The sequence below is a fragment of the Clavelina lepadiformis genome, chromosome 2 (genome assembly GCF_947623445.1).
Source record: "Clavelina lepadiformis chromosome 2, kaClaLepa1.1, whole genome shotgun sequence".
Taxonomy (NCBI): domain Eukaryota; kingdom Metazoa; phylum Chordata; class Ascidiacea; order Aplousobranchia; family Clavelinidae; genus Clavelina; species Clavelina lepadiformis.
Genome location: NC_135241.1, coordinates 16890315 through 16915339, shown reverse-complemented (window position 1 = coordinate 16915339; position 25025 = coordinate 16890315). Strand labels below are relative to the sequence as shown.

Here is a 25025-nt window from a genome sequence, read left to right as displayed (position 1 = left end):
CTAATAATCATAATTTCAATTCAGGATTTGCTAATGTTATATGCATGAATTTTTACAATGCACTTGTTTGGGAAAAAACCTCCACCTGACCCTCGTAAGAAAGTTCAGGAAGTCTCTCGTGCCTTGAGAAAAGAGGGAAGAGTTTTAGACAGACAACTCAACAACATAAAGAAAGAAGAGTTGAAAGTGAAGCACTCTTTAAAGGCTGCTGCCAGCAAAGGTGATAAAACAACCTGTGCTATTCTGGCCAAGGAAATTGTTCACACTAAAAAGGCCGTTAACAGAATTTATGCTGCCAAAGCACAAATTAGTTCTGTGGAAATGTCTGTTAAAAATCAAGCTGCTATGGTTCGTGTATCTGGTGCATTTGAGAAGAGTACTGATGTTATGAAAGCCATGCAGTCTTTGGTGAAAGTGTCAGAAGTGCGAGATTCAATGATGGAGCTTTCAAAAGAAATGATGAAAATGGGCATCATTGAGGAGACAATGGATGAAGCTTTTCCAGCTTTTGATGAAGGTGAAGAGATGGAGGAAGCTGCCCAAGATGAAATTGATAAAGTTCTCTATGAAATAACCGCTGGTGCTTTGGGTAAAATACCTGATTCTGAAGTTGGTGAACTCCCGCATGTAGAAGTTCCTGAAGAAGAAGTGGAAACTGAGGATGATGATGTTATGCAACAAAGACTCGAAGCTCTAAGAAGTTAGCTTATCTGTTTTGGCACTTAAAATTAGTTGTTTTTGCTCTTTGAAAGCCTCTTTTTAGATGTCAATTATTTCTCTATTTGGCAGAATTTTACAATAACTGGGAAATGGGAATATTTACTATTTTCCAGTGACGTTTTTGTCAAGATTGCTTGATGTATAATGTGTATCACTCTTTGACTATCCGTGTCTCTTAAAAATGTTATGAGAAAAACTGTACTCAGATAATGTTAACAACTCTTATCAAATACCTGCAATGCAAACAGTTATGCCTGATTCTGTTTGACTGAAATATGAGCAAGAACAAGAGCACAAGATATATGTACTTTCTAGTTTTTATTGGTAATATGTTTATAAACATGCATAAACTAAAGTTATTTAGTTTAATGCATGCGCAATATACTTCATCGTTTTATTATTTTCACGTGCATTTTGTGGAATTGTGTGTCTTTTACTGGCTATGTTTTTGCTTGAAGTTCAGAGTAATCCTCCAATTTTACTTTTCCTAGCCTTAGAATTTAGAAAGTTAGGTGCCTAGGATTGTGGGTGATAGCTTGATAAGTATTTCTGTTTCCAACTTCTTGAGAAAATTATTTCATAAAACACTGTAATATTACGTTTTAGAAGCTACGAGACGTTTGCTTTTAGCAATAACAACTACATGGTTAAAAGTTTTTCCCACAAACAGAGTAAACGAAACAGTGTGATCACACAAAATGGTATTCCAAGAAAACAACCTGTTGTTCTACAGACCTTGGCAGGAATAGTCCGCTCATTAAAACGTACTAATGAGTATTGTGCTTTTTGTATCCAACATAGTTGTCATTTTAGCAAATAAATTGAAATTTAAAATGGCATGAATCCTGAATCCACAAAGTTGACATAGTGCACCGCAGTATTTGTTATGTCATTATTACACTCTGTTATCAACAGGTCCTCATTCATATACAGTTTGGAATAATATATATTTTTTCGACTCTTGTTACTATATGTTCAATGAAATTGTACTGGTATTAATGTTTTAGATCAATAAAAACTTTTTAACTATATTCCAGCCATTAAACTGAATATGTTTGTGAAGTTTTTGTCCATATGCGGCTTTGGCATGCACTTTATGGTGTACAATTAACTAATGCAACTATAATGATGGCTTTGTGTTCCACTTTTTCCACTACTTACGGTACTTTATTGCAATTTGAAAAACTTGAGCAACAGCAAACTCTGTGTTTATGTTGCAGATTTGTAAGAATTCAGAAAAATTACTCTTATTGCGATGACAATTTAATGTACATTTATAATGAGTGAGTGGGAATCAATTATTGGTTCAAGCAAGGCATCATCGTATGGTTCATGCATACGATCCACGCCAAAAACTATGCAAGAATATGTGAAACATTACTTACACAAATCTGACACTGTGCAGGGCATTGCACTGAAATATAACATTTCGACCGAGGAACTGCGAAGGATAAATAAATTGTATAGCAGCGATTCTATATTTTTACGGACTTTTCTTCTTGTTCCTGCACCTATGACCTGCCCTGCTTCATCCAAAAATTTAATGAATGTTGAAGTTGAAAACAAAACTCCTTCAGCGAAAGCCACCGAACCTGAAGAACTGGATGCATTTTCTTTTTTGCAAAAACTTGATTGTAAAATAAATGCAGGTAAAATGGCTGTTAAAGATTACAAATTTGAGGAAGACATTTTGGATAGGAACAGCAGAAATCGAACCTCTTCAACAAAGTACTTTCCAAAAAAGAAATTCCACAAAGTTGAACCAGGAACTGTGTTTTCCCATTCACAAAGAGATGATGATGATCATTTGTTTCAGTTGTGATAACTCTCCTGATTGTTTAGTTAAGCACTGTTTATCATGTGGTGTATTTATTGCTTAATTCATGTTTGTTCACTGTGTTTTCTCATGTCTGATCGGTTGTCATTTAAGTGAAATCAAGTCGTACATCCAAACCTGCTGCCTGTTGTTTTACATTTTCAGGTATAAATTTTTTCTATTGAATTTTGTTGTTCAGTCTGTATAGTATGGTAGTGAACATCCCTTGAATTTTAACCTGTCTTTTATTTGAATCAGTGTACTGGATTAGGTGCTGGCAAGATCCAGTTAGTTTATGAATTTTACTCCTTTGCTTGTATCATAAATATGGCACTTGATGTCTATTCAGTACATGGAATTTTATGCCATTAAATACAAGTTATTGTGCTAGAGCTCTGGCCAATGTGTTAATTATTCAGATTTGTAATAAAATGAAAGCAATAATTTTTATTTCTTACACTTGGCTACCTGAATAAAAAACGATTTGGCAAGTAAGCAACATGTTTATTTGTCGTTAATGCAGTTTTTTAGAATGTTGCTGTGTCACTCACTTGCTTTTTAAACTAATACCCATGTATTTGTGTTGTACTACCCCTCTTACAAGTGTCACTTTGAGGAAGGAATGTGTTATGTATTTTACAGTGGTTTTGATTGAATTTATCAGTGAAGTACTAGGTTTTTATTTATTAATTATTATTTGTGTAAGTTTGGGTGCCAAATTTATGTCAAAATGTTTAAACAGCAAAGAAATCCTGGATATTAGTAAGTACAGGTGATTAGAAGTTTTCCAAGATGTAAACGTCTTCCCTTCTCCAATTCAACTTCAAAATTCTGTTTCATTGTTAGGATTTTGTTTTCATTTTTACATATATTTACATTTAGCCAGCTTCTAAGGTACTTATACCGCATGGCAAATGTTTGCATTTTTTATTACTCATTTTATGGAAGCTAAACTGTTTCTTTTTCTGTCAATAATGTTAGCGCATGTGTTATAATTTATTTTTTGGATTTTATTTAGGTTACATTTGCGTTTAATATACTTATTTTACACAATCTTTTATCGCTTCACTATATTTAGTCTTGTTGATTAGGTATCTAATCATATTGCTCAATTTCTTGTCAAACAATTATGAGCTTGCATATTTTCAAGCTTGGTCAGTTATGTAACTCATGCCTGCGAATATTTCAAGCTGAATCAGGTAATCTATACAACACATAAATGGGTCACATGTAATTCCTACAGTTTAGTAACATAGCTAATTAAGAGGATGGTTTTTCTTCACACTTCTGTGGTAATAACTTGAACAGCTACTAAACTAAACTATGATTTAAAAACAACCTTAAGAACTGTCATTTGTATCTACAAAAATAAGAATTTACAATGGAACCTTATTTGTCCAAATCCCAAAAAACTGGAATCCTTGTTATTTAATATGAAACTCCTGGAAACCGAACAGATTTCTTTCTATGCTTTTTACCGTTTAATCACGAAACCTTGCTGTTCGGCTCTAAAACGCAATTTAGAAAGATATGTGCCAAATCATTTTTATCCGAATTACGAATAATGTTACATATTTATACACTAATTTTTTAATTTTCTTTACTTGAATTATTCATTTTTAATGCAGTTAGTTCTTCAATACAGTTCCTATTTTCACGTTTTAAACTAGTGTAATCCTAAATGCTTGCAATCTTACATAATTTGATTTCACTGTAATATTCTTTTGATATCAAATTTCCAGTTATCTCCATAAATTGACATATATTTATATGACAAAGTGATTCCATTAAACATGGTCTAACTATTATATATAGCTACTACACATTTGCCATTGCAGTATGTGTGTCTTTATTTTCCAAACACATTTATGCATTTGCGAAATAGCATCCAATTTGTGTTGTGATGGCTTAATTGTGTTTCTTTCTTATTGAAAGCCACCTGCACTTTTCTTCCCAAACGTTTTCGTTACTATTGGGAAGCCAGAGCAGAAAACAGACAAAGGAAAATGCTGATGATGATCACCGTGCCAAAACTTAGGAAAAAGAAAGATAGTGCCTACATTAAAAGGAAGCAACCAGATAAGGTGCTCATGCAATATTTATGAAGTTCGTCAAACTTCTTAATGTTGGTATTGTTTTTGTACACTTCGATGTTACTTAATTTCTCGGCTAACTGTGTATGAGTTCCATTCGTTTGTCTATTGTAAGTTATAGACCAATTTTACTTGCAGTAACTACCAATACTTTGGTATTTCTCTATTTTCTTAACAAGGGGTGTTTAAGTCGGAAATATATTTGCATACAACCTTACTGCCTTAAAATGAGAAAGGCTCGTAAGAGTTACTTTGGATTTAGTGCATATAGTTCACTTTCTATAGCCTGTTGCAAGTTAATAACAATGTCGTTAAGGCTTAATTTTCTGATTAGTAAATTTTTTATTCAACTATTTAAAAGGACAATAATACCTAATCTGTATGCAGTTGTATGGGTTGGATATTTTACTACACAAAGAAATCCAGGAAATATTTAACAACAATCGAATGATTGCTGCGTGCTTATATGCAGATCAGCCTGATGATGATTATTATCGTGTGCGCTATGAACTACAGCAGCATGAAATAAGCATGGAGGTGAGAAGGTTTTTAAAAGATATTTCTGTCATATACTAAATCCATCTCATTGTAAGATTTACCTGATTTTTCAATGTGCTTCCCAGAAAGTGGTTTTGTACTTAGATGCTATAAAATGATGTCATTTTTATATAGCTCAGTGAATTTTCAGTGTTTAATTTTGAAGCCGGTTATAGATTGTGGTGGGATCCAAAAGCCAGGTTAACTAGCAATACATCCCGATTTAAATTGAAATACCATGTTGTCATCAAGAACTTTTATTTGACAGCAATATGATCAGCACGTCATAGATTTTACCTTGAAGAGTACACCATACGCACAATTTCTCACTTTATTTGATGGACCATGTACTATGATATTTGGTGAACCCAATGTACCGCAAATGATATCAGCCTTGAAAAATAATAAGCAAATGCTCTTAATAGGTAAGATTAACACCTTGTTATAAAATTTACTTTTAGTTTTGCACGCATATGACAAAGTCTGTATGTGACTATGACTTTGCCGTGTGGTCTTGGTTACAAACTCACCGCTCGTCACATTTTATTTTGTCTTCATTTTGTCATGCTTGGGAATATTACAGTGATAAACAGCAGCATAGAGTGTCATCAATATAATAACCTTTTAACTATTTTCAAACAAAAGTTTTTCATTGCTTTACGGTGGTAATATTTTTAATTTTTTTTTTTCAGGTGGTATGGTAGATGGAAAATACATGAGTTCAAAGCAGCTAAGCGACTATGCCAATTTGAAAGGTTTAGACCACTGCAGGAGTGAATTAAGCGGCATACTGTCTTCAGCCGTTTCCTCCACACGTGACTTGCTCCAGCAACCTGCAGCTGCTCTCACAGTATCACTTGGTGAACACACCAAATACAAAACTGATGACAAGATGGTAGCTGAATGAAATGACTGGCAGTATATTTTTTACAACAAGGGAATTCACTAAATACACTAACAGAAAATACAGATTTTTGGAAAAAAAGTTGTTAGGAAAGCTGATATTGCTTTGAGGAGTTCCTTGGTGCAAATTCGACATGATTGAGATGGGGGGGAGTTTGTCCGTATTAAAATGCTTCCAGTTGTTTGCTTAACTTAATTTCCCATAAACTTGTAAGTGCCATCATGACTGACTGCTTTGGTTAATTTGCTTTGCATATTGTGACATTTTTTTGACAGCAGTGTCTGACAATCAATCTGTTTTTATGAATCACAAGATGTGGTTTAGTACCTTATTTGTTGCTTATTAACCCATCTTACACACTCGTCTTGGTGTCACCGACGCAAACCTAGGCTTGTTGCCTGTATGGTACACTTGGCTCAGGAATTAGGGAGATTCAACAGAATATCAGATGTCTTAACTTGTCGTAGTTAGCCCTGGATTTTACATTTACGTTTTTGAAATTTAGTGTATAACAGCTAGCCTTATTTATCTCGGAACGTAGGATAACAACATTAACTTATCAACCAAACGACGTTTACTCCGTTACTTTTGAAATGCCTCACCTGTAAAAAACAAGTTAATGTAGGGTTCTAAGTAAACCCTCTTTGTTAAAACAGAAAAACAACTTCAGCAATAGCTTTCTCTTGATCTGTGATGAACAAATGGCTTAATATCCATTTCTAAACAAAACTACTATTGAAATGGTGAGAGTTCAACGTTGGAATGTTTAGAGAAATCCTGGCCACAGCACACTAATTTTCATTTATTGTAATTTACAAAACATTCCTGATGTAGTATTTGTGAAAGTGAAATTAAGCACTGATTTTGATGGTTAGATTTTATTTTATAACAAAACTAAAAAAATATAATCCTAAAATTATCAATGAGAAAAAAATGTCTGGCTTATTACTGCATTCAAACAGTGATCGTTGCTTAACGTCTAGTTTGGCAACCTTTCGCAAAAGTGGTACACGGCTGTTTGAGGTATAAAGTTGATAATTGCGGCTGTTTTTCAAAAAAAAATGCCGACTGCAACATATGTTAACTTTGGTTTCAATTAGCACCAGCAAACCTGTCAGTAGGCAGAATACATAGCCCGTGTAAAGGTTTTATCCATATACAAGATAAAATCATTTGTCGGGCGCAAACTTTTACAATTGTGATGTGACTAATGTAGATTATACACACAAGAAGCAGCTATTGCATGGTCCAAAGTCTGATTGATGATCAAAAATTAAAATGAAAATTCGTAAGTTCACAATCGAGTGAGTGAAATGAGATTTCACAAAATAGTGCTTGTTTTCTTTTCATCGATAAAGCTTAGATTGGCGATACCTTCCTTTTCAGCTTCTTCTCTCAAAACAGTTTGTTTTTCATAAAGGATGGCCTTGTTAACTGGAGGACCTATAAGCAAAGTTGTTTTTTATAACACAGGATGTAAGTTAAGCCTACATTGCCCATGAAACGTTTTAAAGGCTTAAACTCATAACTGAACTAAAAGCATGTAGTAATAAAAATTCAAAATAAGTGGAAGATATGATAATAGATTTATAACAATTTTGTTACAGTGTTTTATTCTTATTTCCTTTTCCCGACAAATGCCTTACCAAAATAGCTAAGAAACACAGGCAAAAATATGAGGCCATGGGCCATTCCGAGCAAGGTGATTATCAAGCACATTCGGAAAAAGAAGATCTGAATCAACTGCGCTGTTGCCCAGTTAAGCACTATGATACCAGGGAGATTAGTCAAAGCAACACCGGCAAACACCTAATATAAAAAAATGCTTTAAATGAAATCAATAGATTATTGTTTGTTGAAATACATGTTTGCAAAGGTTTATCGTAGACGAGTGATGGCGGAACTGTTAGAGTGCCGTTTTCCGACTTGGAATAATGCTACCTGAGTTAGATATAATATAGGTCTATACCGTGTTACGACAGCAATGTAATGTTCTTGGCCGAGCAAAGCATGAACGACGCTAGCTTTTTTCAGTATGGTCGTGGTATAGACTATAGAGCTCCAAAATCGACCAATTTGATATATTATTAAAATAATTACCTTATGTTTGTGTTTATTGAAACTTGCATAAAGACAAGCAAATTCGTAATGCAAACGTCTTCATTATTAACTACATTACTTAATTACGGTAGTAATAAGTATCTGAACCATTACAGTAACTTACTGCTGGTCCCATTGTGCCCATAGATTCGATTATACGTTCCTTCTTTGATGGATTTGTTTTTAGTGAAAACGTGCGCACGACGTGAATCGTAAATTCAACCGACAGACCGATGGCCTAAACACCGATGAAATAAGCTGCGTAAGTAGCTTACATAAAAAGGGAACAGGGATTTTTATAACGTTACATAAATGATTGTACTCACAGCCACCAAATTGATCAAGGAAACGGCATTCAGGTCGACTCCCCACAGAGATGACAGTCCAGCCGTGTCCACTACTATCATTAAAATTGTCACAACTGTCACAATTCCCGAGTACCAATCAAACCCAAGAAGGATGAAACAGAATAGAAAGGTAGGAATAAGACAAATTCCCACTTGAAATAGGGTGTCATCCACCATGGTCAGATACTGCTCGTAGTAGACGTAGTACAAACTAAAATTACAACAAAACAACGAAGGTAACTCTAACTGTATGTTGTTTGATTTTTACATGATCAACTATAGCTGCAACTTAGCAGCATCAGTAAACCACAAAGATAGTACCAGTAAGGAAAGACGCTAAAATCATCTTCGTTTTCGAGTATGTAGGTGTTGTTCGCCGGGTTTGCCGCTCTTAAAGTCTTGGTTATATTATCTGCAAGCTCTCTTGCTTTGATTAGGTTTTCGGTGCAATCGACTGACTTGATACAGACACTGTGATAACTCATAAAATAACTCGATTGAACGACATCATAACCCGATCCAGTATAGTTTGAAGTAATATTCACTGCATTTCCGTATGCTGAATGTCCGCTGTATAACATAAAAGGAAAAATAAACGTATAAAGAAAATACCGCTATAAATTATACTCTTTATAGTTTATAGGGATGTAGGTATTGATGTTTTTTGTTGCGAGTGCCAACTGAATTATACCCTTTATTGCATTCCAATCCAGGATTATCTATAAGAAACCATGGCAAATATTTCATGAATTCTTGCGAGTCATAGCTTTCATCATCAAGGCACGGATCACATCGATCAAATACAGTATCTTCAACCGTTGCTGGACAAAATTCATCTGCATCTTTATGATAATATCGACAACAAGACGAACTTCCACCCAAACCAGTGGGAGTCAACCAGTCAACATAATCGTCGTACCAAGACGCCGCAGATGTTTCTATTTTCCAGCTTAAAAATTAACGAAAACGTTCAATACACAACCGTTGACCAAATTTGCAAACCTGCTGAAACGTGGACCACACACACTTACTAATCTGGCCTTTGGCTGGCGAAAAAGATCTGCTGCGTCAAGGAGTAGGTGTCACATCCAGCTGACCCGCATATCATCGAACTGGCGTTCGGGTAAGAAAAGTTATACGGTCCTAGAAATTGGACAAGTTATCTATTAAAACTATCGCTCAAATGTTCGACATTCGTAAAATCGAAAGTTAATTTCGAAAATAGAGTACTGCAACTTAAACAAAGTTTTGCAGCTTTTCAATACGCAATAGAATACATGCTTTACCTTTTGTCACAAAATAGACAGGCACGCCAACGTCAAGATATTTTTCCATGTAGTCGAAATAATCAAGGACATAAGAGTCCGAAGGAACTGAAAGATCTTGGTCAAGGCCAACGGTCATATTTCCGGACAAGACAACACACCAACATGATAATCCAGTAAAAACAATCATCTGGCAAAGATCAAGGAATTGATATCACAATACCGCACAAAGAAAGTTTGACACAAAATTGCATATAGGCATACAAGTAGTTGTACCATCGATCATCTTACTTATAGTTACATCTGAAAATGCTTACAAAAGCTCGAGTTATTAAACTAATGTTGACTTTTAAGTAGCGACCTTATATTCTGCTGCTTCTACTTTTATCATTGGTGCATACGTAAGGTGAATCGGGTGTATATCATTACTTACACAAAGACAGTTCATTCGGTGACATAATTAATCCTAACCCTAACCCTAACCCTAACCCATTACTGTAGTTTGAACAGTACTTACCAATGTGTCACTCAAATGAACTGTCACTCAGTTGATCAACTACCAGGTTAATCATATACGGTTCTATCACCATCAATACTAAACTTGATTAGACTTTTGATAAACTTACTTACCACGGTAATTCGCACTAAATCGTTCATCAAAAATGGAGCGTAATACTTTTCAAAAAATATCTGAAGATAGCTTTTATAAGGCTCAGTAGCTTTCTTGCCTTTGACGCAACATAAACAATCCACTCTGTCATCCTGAAGCAGAAATAGATATGTATAAGCAACTGATCTAGCAGCTACGGTGAATGGCTTTGAATACGAAATACAGGTCAAGAAAAATTTTAATTTTATTCTACTGTAGAGTCATTGCTTCTTGCATGACTAATAGTGGTTATATTTTTACTTCATGTCTTCTGGCGTCCAACGAAAGAATAGCCAGAAAGGCTGTTATTTGTAACAGAAAGTCAAAAACGATAGCCACAGCTGCAGCAAGCGCAAATTGTTCAACAGCGGGCATATTAGTCAAAGCTCCTAGAAAGAAAGCGGCACATTCTGTGATGGAACACAATGTCATACTCGGGGCAACGTCACCAAATACACGACCGATTTGTTCCGCCAAAGTTTCTCCTTCTTTTCTTTCAGACCGCTGCAAATGTAAAGGAGATTATGGAGACAACCTGTTTTGTCACTTTCTTGGCTCGAATATTCTGTTGATCAAGTTTCAACGCTCATGAACAAAAAGCAGCTAATTTGCATACGTCAAATTCCAATGAGAGGATAAAAACATTGTCGGCGCCAATAGCTAACACAAGGAACGGAACAACTTCGATAACTATAAGAGAAGTCTCGTATCCGATGTAACCAAAAAATCCGATGCTTGTTAACACACTTGATAAAATAACGAGTATGCCCCCAATTCCTAGAGTGGCTTTGAAATCCACCTGTGTAAAGCAAAGAAAAGTGAGCAACGTATCAAACACTTCATGTTTTCATGATACCTTCCAACTACTAATATAACTCACGGGTATTCTTTTAAATGACGAGTATGATCCCAATGCTACGGTGATGTAAACAAATATTACAATGTAACTTATTAAAAATATGGTCAAATCTGCTTCACTTGATCTGATCAACTCATCTTCTGGTGATCTCTAACAACAGACACAGAATTAAAGATGCCAATTTACGGATTTCTGGAACGAATAAACGGATTTTTGCAAAATAGAGGTCATTTGTTTGAGATTTCAGACTCATATACATACTAAAATCTATAGAAAACACCTCAAGTACGACTACTACCTCCGAGAAATATGTGAAGTCAAAATACTCGGACTCCCACGCAGCCATATATTCAATAAAAGCTTGCTCCCACGCTTTGATCAGCTTGGTACGGTTGTCACCTTTATCGACGTTGTTCACCACGAAAGTTAAGATCATTGCTGTCGCTTCGTTATACAACTCGTCCTTAAAGAAAATGAACGCACTCTATTATCCTGCTTATAATATATATTTCACACGCAAGCATACAACATTAAACTATGTATACCATTTTCATTCCAGTAGCCTATTTGAAACAACTTTAGTATATAGCCTCTAGCTGACAATGGCATGGACACAGACGTCTTAGAAAATAAGCAAACATGTGTATATGTTTTGAAAGTTATAATATTTTTATGATATTTTCGGGTTAATGGCGGACGTGTTATTTTGATCGAACTGCGCTGAATCATCCCGATGACCTGAATCGTCGCAATCATCCCGATTGGTAAGGTCTCAACTAAACCAAACATAGTCACTCTTTCTCACCGTTGTCCGACGCGAAACAAAATTATTAGAACTATACCTATCAGCAAAAAAGAAATACTTTACGTTGTTTTTATATGAATGTTTTGCAATCAGTAATTGGCACTCAGATATACTAGGAGAAAATTTTGAAAAACAGCAAAAGAATTGGTCGTTGGACTATACGCAGATAAGTTAAAAAAATTATACTTGTTTGTTAGACCCAAAACAAGTCATACGCTGGGGTTATTCAAGTAAATACTGTAAGAATGATATGTTGAGTATTAATTTTAACAATTGATCAAAACATTAAGTAAACAATGATATATGTTTCAAGTACTATATACAGTTTTGTTTGTGTCTATCTAGCTGTATATATGTAACAAAAGTAAAAACCATAATAAATCATACTTTATGAAAACCCGAAGTAATAAGTTTTAACTTTACACGCATTCATAAATTGAAGCGTAAAACTACTTTAAATCCAGTAAACATAATGCACATTTTTAAAAATTAATTTATAGTGTGCATACTTCTCCAAGGCCGCCTACAACAAGATAAGGGAATACAGGCCCGCCGTAATCTCCCATGCAATTTTGCTTAAGTGGCGTAGTATCTTGAAGAGTTGCTGGAGCTCTAATAAAAGAACGGCTTTTTGCAAAATAGAACCTGTGAATTTATTCTGAAAAAATGCTTTAAACCTCTACTATTAATCAAACAGCAGTATAGTTAATTGCCCAAGGAAAGTCACCGACATTCGTTTACTTACTGCACACAATACAGAAAGTGGTCTCGATAATCCACTGTGTAATTCTTCTGAGTTATTTTATCCTGATGAACGACAGTTTCGTTTAACAAAGCTGGGTCGCCTTGCCAATAATTGATTACGGATGTGATCGTGCAGTTATTATTCGTTGGTTCGAGAGGTTTGAAACAGATGTCCTGTAATTAAAATGCATTCTTAAGCATCGGTTAAATTTTCAGCTTGCATTTTTATTTTTAACTTAGAAAATCAATGCTTATCTACAACTTTGAGAACTTGTGGTCTAAAAAGTTGATTGAACAATAAATTGTAAGGATGTAGTTTTACGTTTAAACTTCCGTTGACAGTTTTTCCGTTCTCCTCGTAGCTGACTTCCATGTATCGGAGATGATTTTGTAAATCTAGACTCGCAAGCAAGTATTCTTTTTTAAGTATCTCGGAGAAGTTGTAATTGATTCCAGTGAATGAGCTATACAGGGTCCCATTGCCTTGGTATTCTGGTTTGAGTTTCATGATCACCATCTCGGTGCGATAAAAAGGCCCAAAGTGGGAATCGTAGTAATCTTTTTCCAGACGCACTCTGCTTTGGGGACTTGACCACAGAGCGATAGGGTCGGTGGTTAAAATAACAAACTTCATTCCCACGGACAATCCAACCACGATGGCAATTGTTGGAATGAGAACAAGCAGCGGGTGCTTAGCCACAAATGTACCCCACCATCTAAAGCCACTAGACAGTTTGTCCTGGAATGCTTTACCCAACTTTTGAAACTTTGATATCTGATGTTTTTGTACTAAAGGTCGACCTGCGTTATCACTGATCGCAGCTTCGGTGAGCTGGGCTTTGGAAGAAGTGGAAGACAATCGTCCTAGCTTTTCCTCAGCCGCGGCAGCACTGTAGTCCATCACTTTCTTTTTCTTAGCCTTGCACGCACATGTGATCATGATATAGGTCAGGAACAGCAATGTCAACGACAAAAAAACGATCAGCGAAATCACTCCGACTCCATCCGCTGTACCTATCATGAATTTTTCAGGCGCTTCGGGAAGTGGCGGTAGGGCAGGGCAGGATGCAAGACAATCAGTGCAACTGCAAGCGCTTGATCCGATCTTTGGTGATTCGTTGCAACTGTATGTGTTTGCATCCAAAACATCCATGCCTTCGGGTGCTGAAATAAACGTTTCTTTCCATGATAAATTCCTGATTGGTTCAAATTTAAACAAGGCTACGTATAATCTATATTGTAACAATTCCAATGCATATAGCAAAGGAAACAAGACTACAAGAATTGTTATACTGCAACTACCACGCGTAATTTAACATGAAATACAAAATCTAAATTTGCTTTGAAAATGCTATGACTATGAAGTATTGGCCCTTTTCCAAGTTACGGCCGCCATTTTTCGGGTGGCGAGATTTTTTGATTGCCTATACTTAACAATGGAAATTGTCGACCCACTTTGATTCGTTTTTAAATTACAAGCGTTCTGGGCATCGATGTGTAAAGATTTTGTTCAGGTGAGTAGCATATGAATTCCTTTACACGATAAAAAACCGTTGAAAAACAATGCTTATTTTTTTTACAGCAGTTTGAAACCTACGCACTGGACTTGCTCAATAAGACCTCTATACCTCAGCGAAGCATGCGACGTAAAATGCGTAAGGGTTTGCAGGTTATCTGCTACGCTTTACATAAGCTATGTTTATGTGTCAAGTGAAGTTTAAAATAATCAATTAGAAGTAAGTAAAACAGAATTATTATATTCACACGCGCTGCAGATACCACGCAAGTTGGTCGACAATTCCAACTGTCAAGTCTTTTAGTCGGTTAATAATTTAATTTAAAAATTGCCATAATTGAGTAGTTAAAGTTCTTGCTGTTTGAATTATTTGCTCACGGATTAACACCATAGGCTAGGTACCCTTAAACTGGTCAATAACCTTTATAAAAGCCACCTACGTTCTGGTGTTGTTACGCTGTTGATCCCCGTGTTATTTCCTATTTGTTGAAAGTCCATATCGACTGGAGCAACTCCGTTGTTCGTTGAACCGAGATAGTTCAAGAATTGTTGGCTTGTACACGCATCTCCACTGAAACCGTTACACACGAGGGCAATAGCTTTTCCTGAAAATGATCGTTAAATAAATTAGTTGTGTGAAGTTTTTCGCCGGTTTCAAGGCGGAGACAAGCTGATAACATGAAATGAAATTGTTTTGGTCGATTAAATGTTCATTTTCAGCATTCGAAGTAAAAAAGCACATTATAGGAATATAGGCTATTGTTTGCAATAAAAATAGACTACTACTTAAAGTTTCTAACTTTACTATCGTTCTTATTCTTCAGTTTAATGACATACAGTAATTAATAGAAAAGAACTAGAAATATAAACAGAGAAAGAGCAAACATTTTAGCATTTGAAGTGTACTGTAGAAGGATAGCACTTGGTGCAGTAGGCAATTAATAAGTTACAATAACTATACATAACATAAACTCCCGCCCTTCCTTTTTGTGTCTTTCATCACATCATATTATTGTCATATTTTACAGTAGTTCTATCTGTTATCAATTTCGCCCCCACACCTTAGCTGATGTCTAAGCGCTAAACGTTTACATTAAGTATTTGCTTTTTTAGTTATTTCCGTATTTATTTCTACTTGCTTTTTATTCAGTTATCTCATTACTCTGACGAAAAAAATTTATAATAATAACTCGAAATTAGTTATGCTTTCTGTGCAAATAAGCGTATGTAAGAGCCAATTTCTTCACATAAGTTATCCTACTAGCAGCTATACAGGGTACAGAAAACTTCGTCTTCGAAAATTCGAAAAATAAAAATGTCAACATATTGCATCAAATCCTAAACGAACGTCATTATGTCACCGGACCAAAATACCATTAGTTTGTGGAAAAGTGACATCTTTGCATGACGCATGCAGACCATCCGCCATTTTCTTTGATATATACACCGACTGTCCCGAAACGCCAGGCATTGTCTCATCCACATTTTGATAAAGGTTAGTAACGTTTACAAAGGTCGCTTGATTCGGTGAACACGTAATCTATGAAATAAAGCATACAATAAATATTCGACAACTTGCAAAGATAAGGTTTCAGTCGTTATTATATGGAAGGCAACTATTTAAAAATAGTTGATTGATAATTTAATTTACCTGACAGTACAATGTCACAAAGTTTTCCAAACAGCTTGGGCATCTTTGGAAAATTAACTCTGACGCAGTGAGCTGTGTCTCTAAAGTGCGAAGTTGCGATCGATCGCAACACACTTTAGTGGGGCCTTCTGGAGACACTAACATAGGGCACACACTTTCTAAAGAATCGAACCATGTTGGTTCCGTTATCTTCGAAATAGTTGATGCTGGTACGTTATTTGCGCAAGACATTTCCCCTACAACCAACCAAAGAATAGTTTTATGCGTTTATTATTTTTTTTCCGTTTAAAGCTACCTAACATGCAATATAACTTCATTTACACGTAAACTTATTTTTTAGAACACATAACCTTATATCAACACAATAACAATTCATGAAGTGATTCACCTCTTATTTTGGGGTTGTCCACTCCATTGTTGTATCCACAACTTCCAAACCCTGAGCACATCCCCGGTTCATGAGAAATAGTCCACGGTCCACCAACAGGATCCATTCCACTTTGTCCGCGTGTGTGCTAGAAAATGAAAACAACAAGTAATAAATATAGATATAATATAATATTTAACGCTTAAACGGCTGCAGCCATGCCTAGCGCTAGCTATCGAAATACGTTAGTTTAATTTACCATGTATATTGTAGTCAGTAGTGCATACTAGTACTAACTGTATAAATTCTGGCGATGTTATATAATAGGGTATAAATCAAAAGCAAAGCTTGCTCACACCAAAATGTTTTTCCGTTACGCGTTTTTGTAACTTCTGTTAACTCACCTTTAGTGTAAGGCATAACACAAGGAGTGCCAAAAAATGTTCTGCTTTGGCAATCCACCGAAACATGTCGAAGATTTGGCAAAGCTGTTTAAGTTTTATTTCAGTTTAAAAAACCAACTTTTTTACTTTTTCTGAAATAAAAGAAACTAATAAAGTCTGCATTTCAGAAATAAACTGTATTTCAGCATCAATAACGCCATAAATCGTTTCGAAATAACAAAACCTTTGAAAATATCAGATGTTGATCTTTGACTCTCAAGGCATCGTTTTGCTTCCACGACATGTTACTTTTCTCTTCAAGTTAGTTTTGAAATAAGTATTTAAAGGTGCTTTCATGTAAAACACTTTGGACTTTGAACGATGTTAGCTAACGGATAACACTTTCTTGTTCTGACTTGTTCCCTTCCTCGATATTATAAGTTCTGGCACCAGTATGGGGTGATTCTCGCTCATCCAATCAAAATCGTTCAATACGTCAAAACATGTACACGTGTTTAAATATACCGAGAAGTACTGTTATACATTGATATTTGGATTATGATTATTTTAAACAATATTACTCCTTGTATACAAGTGCGTGATATTTACTTGTTTGCAAAGAAGATTTGTCGTCAGTGTTTGGTGCTTGTTTTTTATGATTGGTATAGAAGCGTAATGACCTTTCTTTAATCTCTGCTTTATGAAGAAAGTTTTTGCGTTGTATTGCACGACCCATTGTCAAGACGTGGCCTACATCAATATTTAATTGTTTCTTCGACAATAATTACTCAAGAAAGAGGGTTGTTCGTTTTCCTATATAAGCTATTACTCTCGTTTTAACAAAGTAGTTATTCTTATAACACTATATATGCCCTCTTAACCCTTTGCTGGTTTGTGAGAAGCAACACATATCGTGCCATTCATTCAAAAGACACTACGGGTCCGTGTGAAATTGAAATTGTTATATGTCTGGCAAACTGAGTTAATTCTTGTTATCGGTCACCATACTTTTGTATAGTAAACTGTAAGTGCATGTTAGTGTTTTATATTTAAATTGCTGATAATGTTGTTTTCTAACATTATTCGGAAAAAATTATTATTCTAATGCACTCGTCACACGACGCGTGATATGATAATTAGAAAAATTTGGACTGAGGCTTAAAGATTCCTAAGAAAAATGTCTTCTGAATCGTGTTTTCAAACATATTGGCTACCTCTCACCGATTATCCTCAATACGAAATCTCACCGTCAGAAAAAACAGTGCCCCCTCTCCGCAACTTATTCTGCATCCCACTACTTTTCCTTCGGCCTGTGTTGTAACAAAATTAAAGCCATCCGTTATATATGGAACAAACACCACTTGGTGAAATAAATTACAATGATTTATTTGCTTTTTCAGCCGGTGTTATCAGCTATTTGCAACACTGGTTTTCAGAATCATGACGACATATTCATAACAAACAGAAAAACACTGCACAGGTTAAATATTAATCGACATCATCCGATAGAAGGGCAAAGTCCTTGTGGATGAGAAATGTTTTGCGTAATTTCAGATTTTTAGTAGAAAATGCAGGCCAAGGTAAACACTGTTTCGTAACAGCGGACGAAATTTGACGTCAAGAAGAATTTTGGACCAAGCATAACTTGTCACAAAGTTTGCTTACGACTGTATAAAACGTAATTCATTTGCGTAACTTATCCTACCCACTGAAACGTAGGAAAGCATATGTTGTATGATAGCTTATATAGCCCGACACAAAATTATATGGTTATAGGCCCTTGCTGAAAATATGCTTAATGTGATTTAATAACACAGCTAAGGAATTACAAAAAAATGGTTCTGTTAAATAAGTTCATAAAACCATTTAATAAATATTTTAATCTTGGTAAGCAAAACATCTCCGTTCTTTGATAGTACCTTGGACGTTTTATTGTATAAATTGTAAAATGTATCAAATCGTTTTCTTGATGCAACGCCTTACTTGTGCAGTTTGACGTGCATATACATTTCATGCACATCTTTATCTGAGATGAACAAAGAGACGCAATTTCAAGCATGAAAGCCGAGAAATGTTATGAACATTTTACAAAAAAAAAATGAAAAAGAAGCCAAAAACAGCAATGCACTTTTGCATGGGTTGGAATGATTAATTCACAAACTCATTTTGACGTTAACATTACTTTTAACAAGTGAGACGGGTAATTGAATATGATCTTTCTGTTAACAGTTTAGATAGAAAAATTACTTTGGAAACCTTTGGGAATTTGAAGTGATTTATTCTTTTATCAGGAAATAAAATAAATACATTTGATAAAAGCACATCACAACGTACATTACACAAGCAATAAAGTTACAACCAATATTATCAACGACATAAAAGTCACGTGTGGGGTAACAGCAGTCGCGTCTCCACCCTTTGTAGTTTCCATATGTATAGGAGCTTTGGTTGGCTTTTCATTCTGGTCAGGACCGTTTGTCATGCCTTTCTCGTCCGATTTTCTTTGACTAAGTTTTGGCTTCTGATCACTGCTATCATGATCACCGGGAATTTTGTTGCATAAGTCTTTTGAACAGCATTGCACGTCGCCATTTTCAATTTCCTTCATCATTTTGTGACATTCGTGTTTAGGAACGCAGCCCTGTTCAACCTGCACGAATTAAGATAAGTTTTGAAAATAGGTTGATGAAATACATTCTTCAAATACTGATAGGTTTAGAATGATTTTAAGATGATTGAGTCAGGGAATAAGATTGAAATTAGAAAACAAAATCTCCCGTTTGGTTATTTTGCGCAAGCGTTTGGCAAGTAGCAAGCTACAAGTTTGAAATGGTGAAATAATACTGTCACCCACCATTTTCTTTTGAATTGAGATCAGGCAGACATGAGACCTTTGCTTTGTTTCTTTAGTGACACCTTTCGGACGGTGATGGCACGACACGCGATCATCTTCTTTTCTACAGGCGTGGGCTTCCAAGTTTGAGCAAGAGTAGCATTCTATCGTTTCAAAATCATTTTTCGATGTGCTAATAATTGTGACCTCGTTTTTCTTTTCCATCAAAGTGGTTTCTTCTTTCATATTTCCTTTAGTTGTCGTCATCTTAGCTATTTCTGTACTTGTGCTTGTCAAGTCCATTTCAATGCCTTTGTCGTTTATGCCCTGTTTTTTGGTCTTATCTTGCTCTGCAACAACTTCAGGCGTGGATTTTACAGTTTTTGGATAAAAAATTGTACTATGCTCTTCTTTTTTATTTTCCATAATCGCTGTAATAATCTCTTCCTTTTCAACTTCTTTTTGGGTGACGCGGGTTGAAACCGAATCAAGCTTCACTGTGAACTCGCTAACAAGTGGTTTTGTGGAAGAACCTGTTCTTGTCGTAGTGGTAAAAGATTGGTTTTTTTTCGCGTCTTCAGCTACCGTAGGTAAGATCGTTGAGGTATAGACTTGAGCAGTATTGAGACTTGAGTAGACTTGAACAGTATTCATATGATCCGTTGAGTTTGATTGGGTGTGCTCTACCACGTGACTTTCTACTTCGGGAACTCTTTCTCGTTTGGGTCCCTTCTTCTTATCGACTGAGCACAACTTCGAGTAACATTTATTCGCCGAAGCTGGACATTTACTGGACGAAAAATAATGAGATATTTCAATGTGTAATATTGTATAATCTGTAATTAACTTGCATTGTAATGATCACAGATTAAAGAATAACACAAGAATAGCATAGAGTAAAATAAAGTAAAATACCTTTAAATTAAGAACATTTGTTTTGAAAATAACACTTTTAAAATCTTTTGTCACCTAACTAGCCGACTTAACGTTCGTTAAAACCCGACCCGAGCCCAAACATGCTGTGACGTTATCACTTATCAGATAGCAAATAAAAAAGTATACGGATATTTAAGGTGATCTATGAAACTAGACCGTTTGTCAAACAAAAATCGTGGACTGATCTTTCAGGAAAATATATCGGTATAACTGCAATTAGGCTACTTCGCGCATAAGTGGAAAGTTTTTAAAATAAACAAAGAAAAATATTGTGTGCGATACGCGTGATACACTGCGTACCACCATATGAATTCCATATAACAGGAAAGCTACAGCAAGTGCATATAAACAAGCAAATAAGAGTACAAGAGAAAATATGAATTAAGTACTGGTATTTGATTAATTTTAACAAGTTTCACATTTTTAGTACTTCGTATAGGCTACAGCTACACTATGCACATGCATATTTCATATTAACCCTGTAAGGGAGAATCAGAATACCCTGGCAACAATTGCATGCAGTATGTAGTTCTTAATTGTTTATTTGCACCATAAATTAACGTTCTGGCAAAAATATATGAGTAATGCGCTCGGCTTTGTGGGAATAATTGGAGAAGTTCATGTATTGACCCTTAGGGCCCGGGCTCTGGTTCGACCTAAACACCATGCTTTGTGCATTTAATTTGTAGGTTATACTCATTAATAATGCATAAAAGTGTGCTGCTTTTTAAGTACCCTTTAAATTGTACCTGCAAAATTCACCCTCGACGTATGGCTTGTTGATCCTCTCTCCGCCAAACAGCTGCCGTTTTTTGTTTCCCTGTTTGTGGTAAAGGCAAAACACTATGGTGACGTTTCGAAGATTTCCCACATGCTGTGGTGCTTCCAATGGAGTTTGACAGTATTTTACACCACAGCCGACTAGATGGGACGTTGCCCATACAAGCTGCATATGAAAGAATATCTTTAGCCAAAACCTCAACCAAACATCCACTAACTTTAATTAACCTTTTAAAACCAATTTAGATAAAAGGTAATTTTAAAGGGTATTAAGATAATAGTTACGATATTTCAATAAATATAAACAGCATCAAAACAGCGTTTCTCGGTAATATGACAAAAAATGTCTATGAAAATATTTAGACAGATTCGATTTAAAGGAAAGTATAAGGACAATATACATGTATGAATTCACTAAATCTTTAATAATTACGTACTTGTGTATAGTGTCCACATTGCTTTCCTTCCTTGCATTCGCGTGAATGGTATGTAAAATCTTCTTTCTCGCTGTTCCACTTTTGGACACAACGGTTCACTCCAAACTTTGGTCCTGCAATATGCCAAATATTAGCACCCAGTCTTTCCAAATGACTTTTTTATTATCCGCTTACTAGGAAAGGTGCCGTTTGTAATGTAAATGTTTTCCCCGACTGGCCCAAGTTCATCATGAGACACTCCAAGTCCGTGTGAGTAGATACATCTTTCCGCTCTATCCTGGGCCAACATGGCAAGTCGCTTATCCCATAGTATTCTTCTCATGTTGCTAGCCGGAGGGTCAACCTGTGAGTTTAAATTTTCTCAACGTGAGCAAAAAGAGGTCTATGCTTTTTAATTGTGAATTAGATAACAGTTGTGTGAAACTTTTCGTGTTTCGTTTTTGTTTTATTGGAAGTTCTTTTAATCAGGAACTTAACTTTTTGGAAGTAGGCCTAGGCCAAAATTTGGAAGAGTTACCGAGTTTTTTGGAGAATGTGATATGATAAAAATTTGAATTTGTTGTCAAACACTTACAATACATATATATATACCTTAAACAATATATCTTCGAACGTCGCAAACGAAAACCAATTTACTTTGAAAAATATTGATATTGAAAAAGTTCGCTTTTATTCTGATTACAATATCTTGACTTAACTACACACCTAAATAAACACTTTTACTTATCAACATTGCAAGTAACATTACTTAAGATAGTTCTAAACAGTTACCCGACGTCGGTAGTAATTATGTGCTTTGAGCAATTCCGTTATTTCACTTGATGTGAAGTTGCTTCGAATTGCAGAACTGAACTGAATCAGGGGGAACATTGACAGAAGCACGTAGGCGAAGACGTGACATTTCTCATGCATTTTGCCAACAAAGAAATGAAATAAATACAGGTGATAAATATTTTAGTACTATAAACGTCTGTTAGACGTTAGTCGCTATAAGCTTGAAATAATATTTAAAGTACTTTGTGAAATATTTGTCAAAATTATAAACTTCATATACTACAGCCACAACATTGCCTACAGATTTTGCAGAACATCTGCTCGCCGGATTTACGCAGCCTTTTTACACAATAGCTTGTAGTTAGCATCAATAACCAACATGCTACTATTTTCTACTTACAGCTAAATAATTTCCTGTTAAGCTTTAACTTTCCTGTTAAGGTTGTAAGCTTTAACTTTCCATCTTTTCATTATTATTCAATAGCAGCGTTTGCAGTAAGCGTTCGTAAAGTTGCTATCTGCCGTTTTAACAAACAGCGCTTTTGGAGTTGAAAGCTCAATGCAAATCTTATTAAAAACGATTTTGTTTCACATTTTTAAAGCTTTGGTAACGTATTCTAGTCTAATTGATGCTTTTATATGCTTGTAATTAGATTAGAATTGCAGCCAGAGAAATAAAATGATTTAAATATTCCCTTTGCTCAAGTAAGAAAGCTTTTCAGTTCACCTGGTATCTGCGTTTACGTTCGTTTAACCATCTTGTTATTAGTAGACCATCGAAAAACTTCCCCTCTAAAAAGGTGATATACCACAAGTGCCTTATTAATCAAACTTTTTAGAACAGCTCACAAAGGGCGCTCAGCATATGGCTCTGGACTTTCCATTCTGTGATCAACTATACTCAAAATGGCTTAAAATTTTGATGAGATAAACGCTATGGTATTATGCAGATGCTATACACTTTATACGGAAATGATATACGATAAACTCATATAAAGTAAACCTTTCGCTGATTAACGTCATTAAACATTCAATATTTAATGTGATAAAGGTATCGTACTGTGATAAATGTCTGAGAGCGGAAGAATATATACCTGCGCAATATGTAGGCAAGTTGTAAAGAAAAAAGCATGAAATAATGCGGAAGTCAACAATTACCTGCCAAAGTACAGGAATAATTTGCCAATGTTCCAATGGGAAAAAATTGTGTTCCGTGAGAAAGTTTTCTTACCAGCAAACTTTTAAACTGAAGGCAGGCCAGCGCTCTCGATGAAGTGACGTAATCAGTAGCGGCGTCATATTCAATGGCTCTATTGGAGGCAATATTAAAATGCTACGTTTCCTGTGATTTATTGATGACAAGGAAACGCCAAAAATAAAATAAAAATTGAAGCAATTCGACAAGGTACTGGAGACGCATCGCTATGAATAACCACGTTCAATGGTTGCTTGTTGATGTGTAAATCAAGCAAAAAAATGCATTTACAAAATATTTATTTACTGCAGGACCTATTCAAGTTCTTTAATGTCAGAGTTGTGCTTTTTACACTTAATCATATTATTTTACTGTAATTAGAAATACGGCTCGAAACAAATAATTATAAAAACATTTTGTAGGCCCATTTCTATACTCTTTTCCATCTTAAAAAAACTTTTAACAAGTGTTTTTCAGAAATGTTTCCTCACATTTTTGGGTCCCCATTATAGTTCAAGGTTCATGACACATTAAACACTATTCACTGTTATCTTATAAAAGCAAAATTATTTTAGACTTTCATTTCCTGGGCTGAAGAGAAGACATCATAATGAATGGTTTTGCCGGTCTTGCACGATCTAATTTCGATGGGATTATTATTCATGACACGAGCGCTCGGCCACAGTTCAAATTACGCTTTTGTTTTCAAGGAGTTTTTGTCGTTGTAAGTCAGAAATAATTTTCCCATCAAAGGAGGAAATGTCATATAAAAGATCTTTTTAAGACGCAAATGCCATAGCGACAAGAACTTACAAACAAGGCATACTATAAAAACAAAGCAGAAAAATAAGAAATAATAGTGTTGTGAAGCTAGTGGTTGTAGGCTATATGTAGCTTTCTACTCATCATTCAGAATATGAAAGATAGGTTCTCTTCTTTCAAATTGCAAAAAAGAGGCTCCAACAACCTTGCCGGCCTAGAGGTTAAAATCACATGAGCAGTTGAGCACAGCCATTTTTTCTTTCATGTTCTGAACGGTGAGTAAAAGGATCCGGAGGAATTTGACTTTTAATTCTACTTCTTATGAACCTCACCATTATAGTGTATGCATATTAAGTAAACCAGGGGTTCCCAACCGGGGGTACGAGATTGAACATCAAGGGGTACGAACGTACGTTACGTACGTTTAATTGAGCTATAAAAGCAATTTAATTTAGCAATATATATATGAAAAATTCCATCAGAATTTTTTTGGGGGTACGAAGAATGTTCTGACCTGACAAAGGGGTACGAGCAGCAAAAAAGGTTGGGAAC

General features: G+C 35.4%; 5 protein-coding genes across 8 annotated transcripts; 3 read left to right on the top strand and 2 right to left on the bottom strand.

Moving 5' to 3' along the window:
• Window positions 1–4: 4 nt before the first annotated feature.
• Window positions 5–1941, top strand: LOC143445170 (charged multivesicular body protein 3-like). Its single transcript, XM_076944081.1, has one exon. It carries the CDS (start codon window positions 58–60, stop codon window positions 703–705), a length of 648 nt encoding a protein of 215 aa, XP_076800196.1. The 5' UTR covers window positions 5–57; the 3' UTR covers window positions 706–1941.
• A 49-nt stretch (window positions 1942–1990) lies between these two features.
• Window positions 1991–3178, top strand: LOC143445171 (lysM and putative peptidoglycan-binding domain-containing protein 2-like). The gene has a single exon (XM_076944082.1). It carries the CDS (start codon window positions 2000–2002, stop codon window positions 2540–2542), a length of 543 nt encoding a protein of 180 aa, XP_076800197.1. The 5' UTR covers window positions 1991–1999; the 3' UTR covers window positions 2543–3178.
• Window positions 2611–6292, top strand: LOC143445169 (large ribosomal subunit protein uL10m-like). 4 transcript variants are annotated; one of them, XM_076944079.1, is made up of 6 exons: window positions 2611–3298; window positions 3628–3735; window positions 4472–4620; window positions 5017–5166; window positions 5435–5591; window positions 5859–6292. In XM_076944079.1, the coding sequence occupies exons 2-6, from the start codon at window positions 3666–3668 to the stop codon at window positions 6071–6073; spliced, it is 741 nt and encodes a 246-aa protein (XP_076800194.1). In that variant the 5' UTR covers window positions 2611–3298; window positions 3628–3665; the 3' UTR covers window positions 6074–6292. The 4 variants fall into 4 exon arrangements, with proteins under 4 accessions (XP_076800194.1, XP_076800193.1, XP_076800192.1 ...); XM_076944078.1 differs by having other exon boundaries at window positions 2611–3430; XM_076944077.1 differs by having other exon boundaries at window positions 2612–3735.
• Window positions 6293–6857: 565 nt separating this feature from the next.
• Window positions 6858–16938, bottom strand: LOC143445168 (NPC1-like intracellular cholesterol transporter 1). Its single transcript, XM_076944076.1, has 21 exons — window positions 16778–16938; window positions 16395–16521; window positions 16007–16242; window positions 15730–15895; window positions 14796–14960; window positions 13162–14003; window positions 12841–13013; window positions 12605–12707; window positions 11589–11753; window positions 11312–11440; window positions 11048–11230; window positions 10693–10935; window positions 10413–10544; window positions 9804–9972; window positions 9549–9660; window positions 9209–9466; window positions 8839–9087; window positions 8497–8728; window positions 8295–8408; window positions 7717–7879; window positions 6858–7513 (listed from the first exon to the last, which is right to left on the bottom strand). Exons 1-21 carry the CDS (start codon window positions 16841–16843, stop codon window positions 7392–7394), a joined length of 4149 nt encoding a protein of 1382 aa, XP_076800191.1. The 5' UTR covers window positions 16844–16938; the 3' UTR covers window positions 6858–7391.
• A 1190-nt stretch (window positions 16939–18128) lies between these two features.
• LOC143447180 (uncharacterized) lies at window positions 18129–23628 on the bottom strand. The gene is made up of 6 exons (XM_076947143.1): window positions 22514–23628; window positions 21917–22085; window positions 21743–21855; window positions 21275–21471; window positions 19611–20379; window positions 18129–19406 (listed from the first exon to the last, which is right to left on the bottom strand). Exons 1-6 carry the CDS (start codon window positions 22652–22654, stop codon window positions 19092–19094), a joined length of 1704 nt encoding a protein of 567 aa, XP_076803258.1. The 5' UTR covers window positions 22655–23628; the 3' UTR covers window positions 18129–19091.
• Window positions 23629–25025: the final 1397 nt, after the last annotated feature.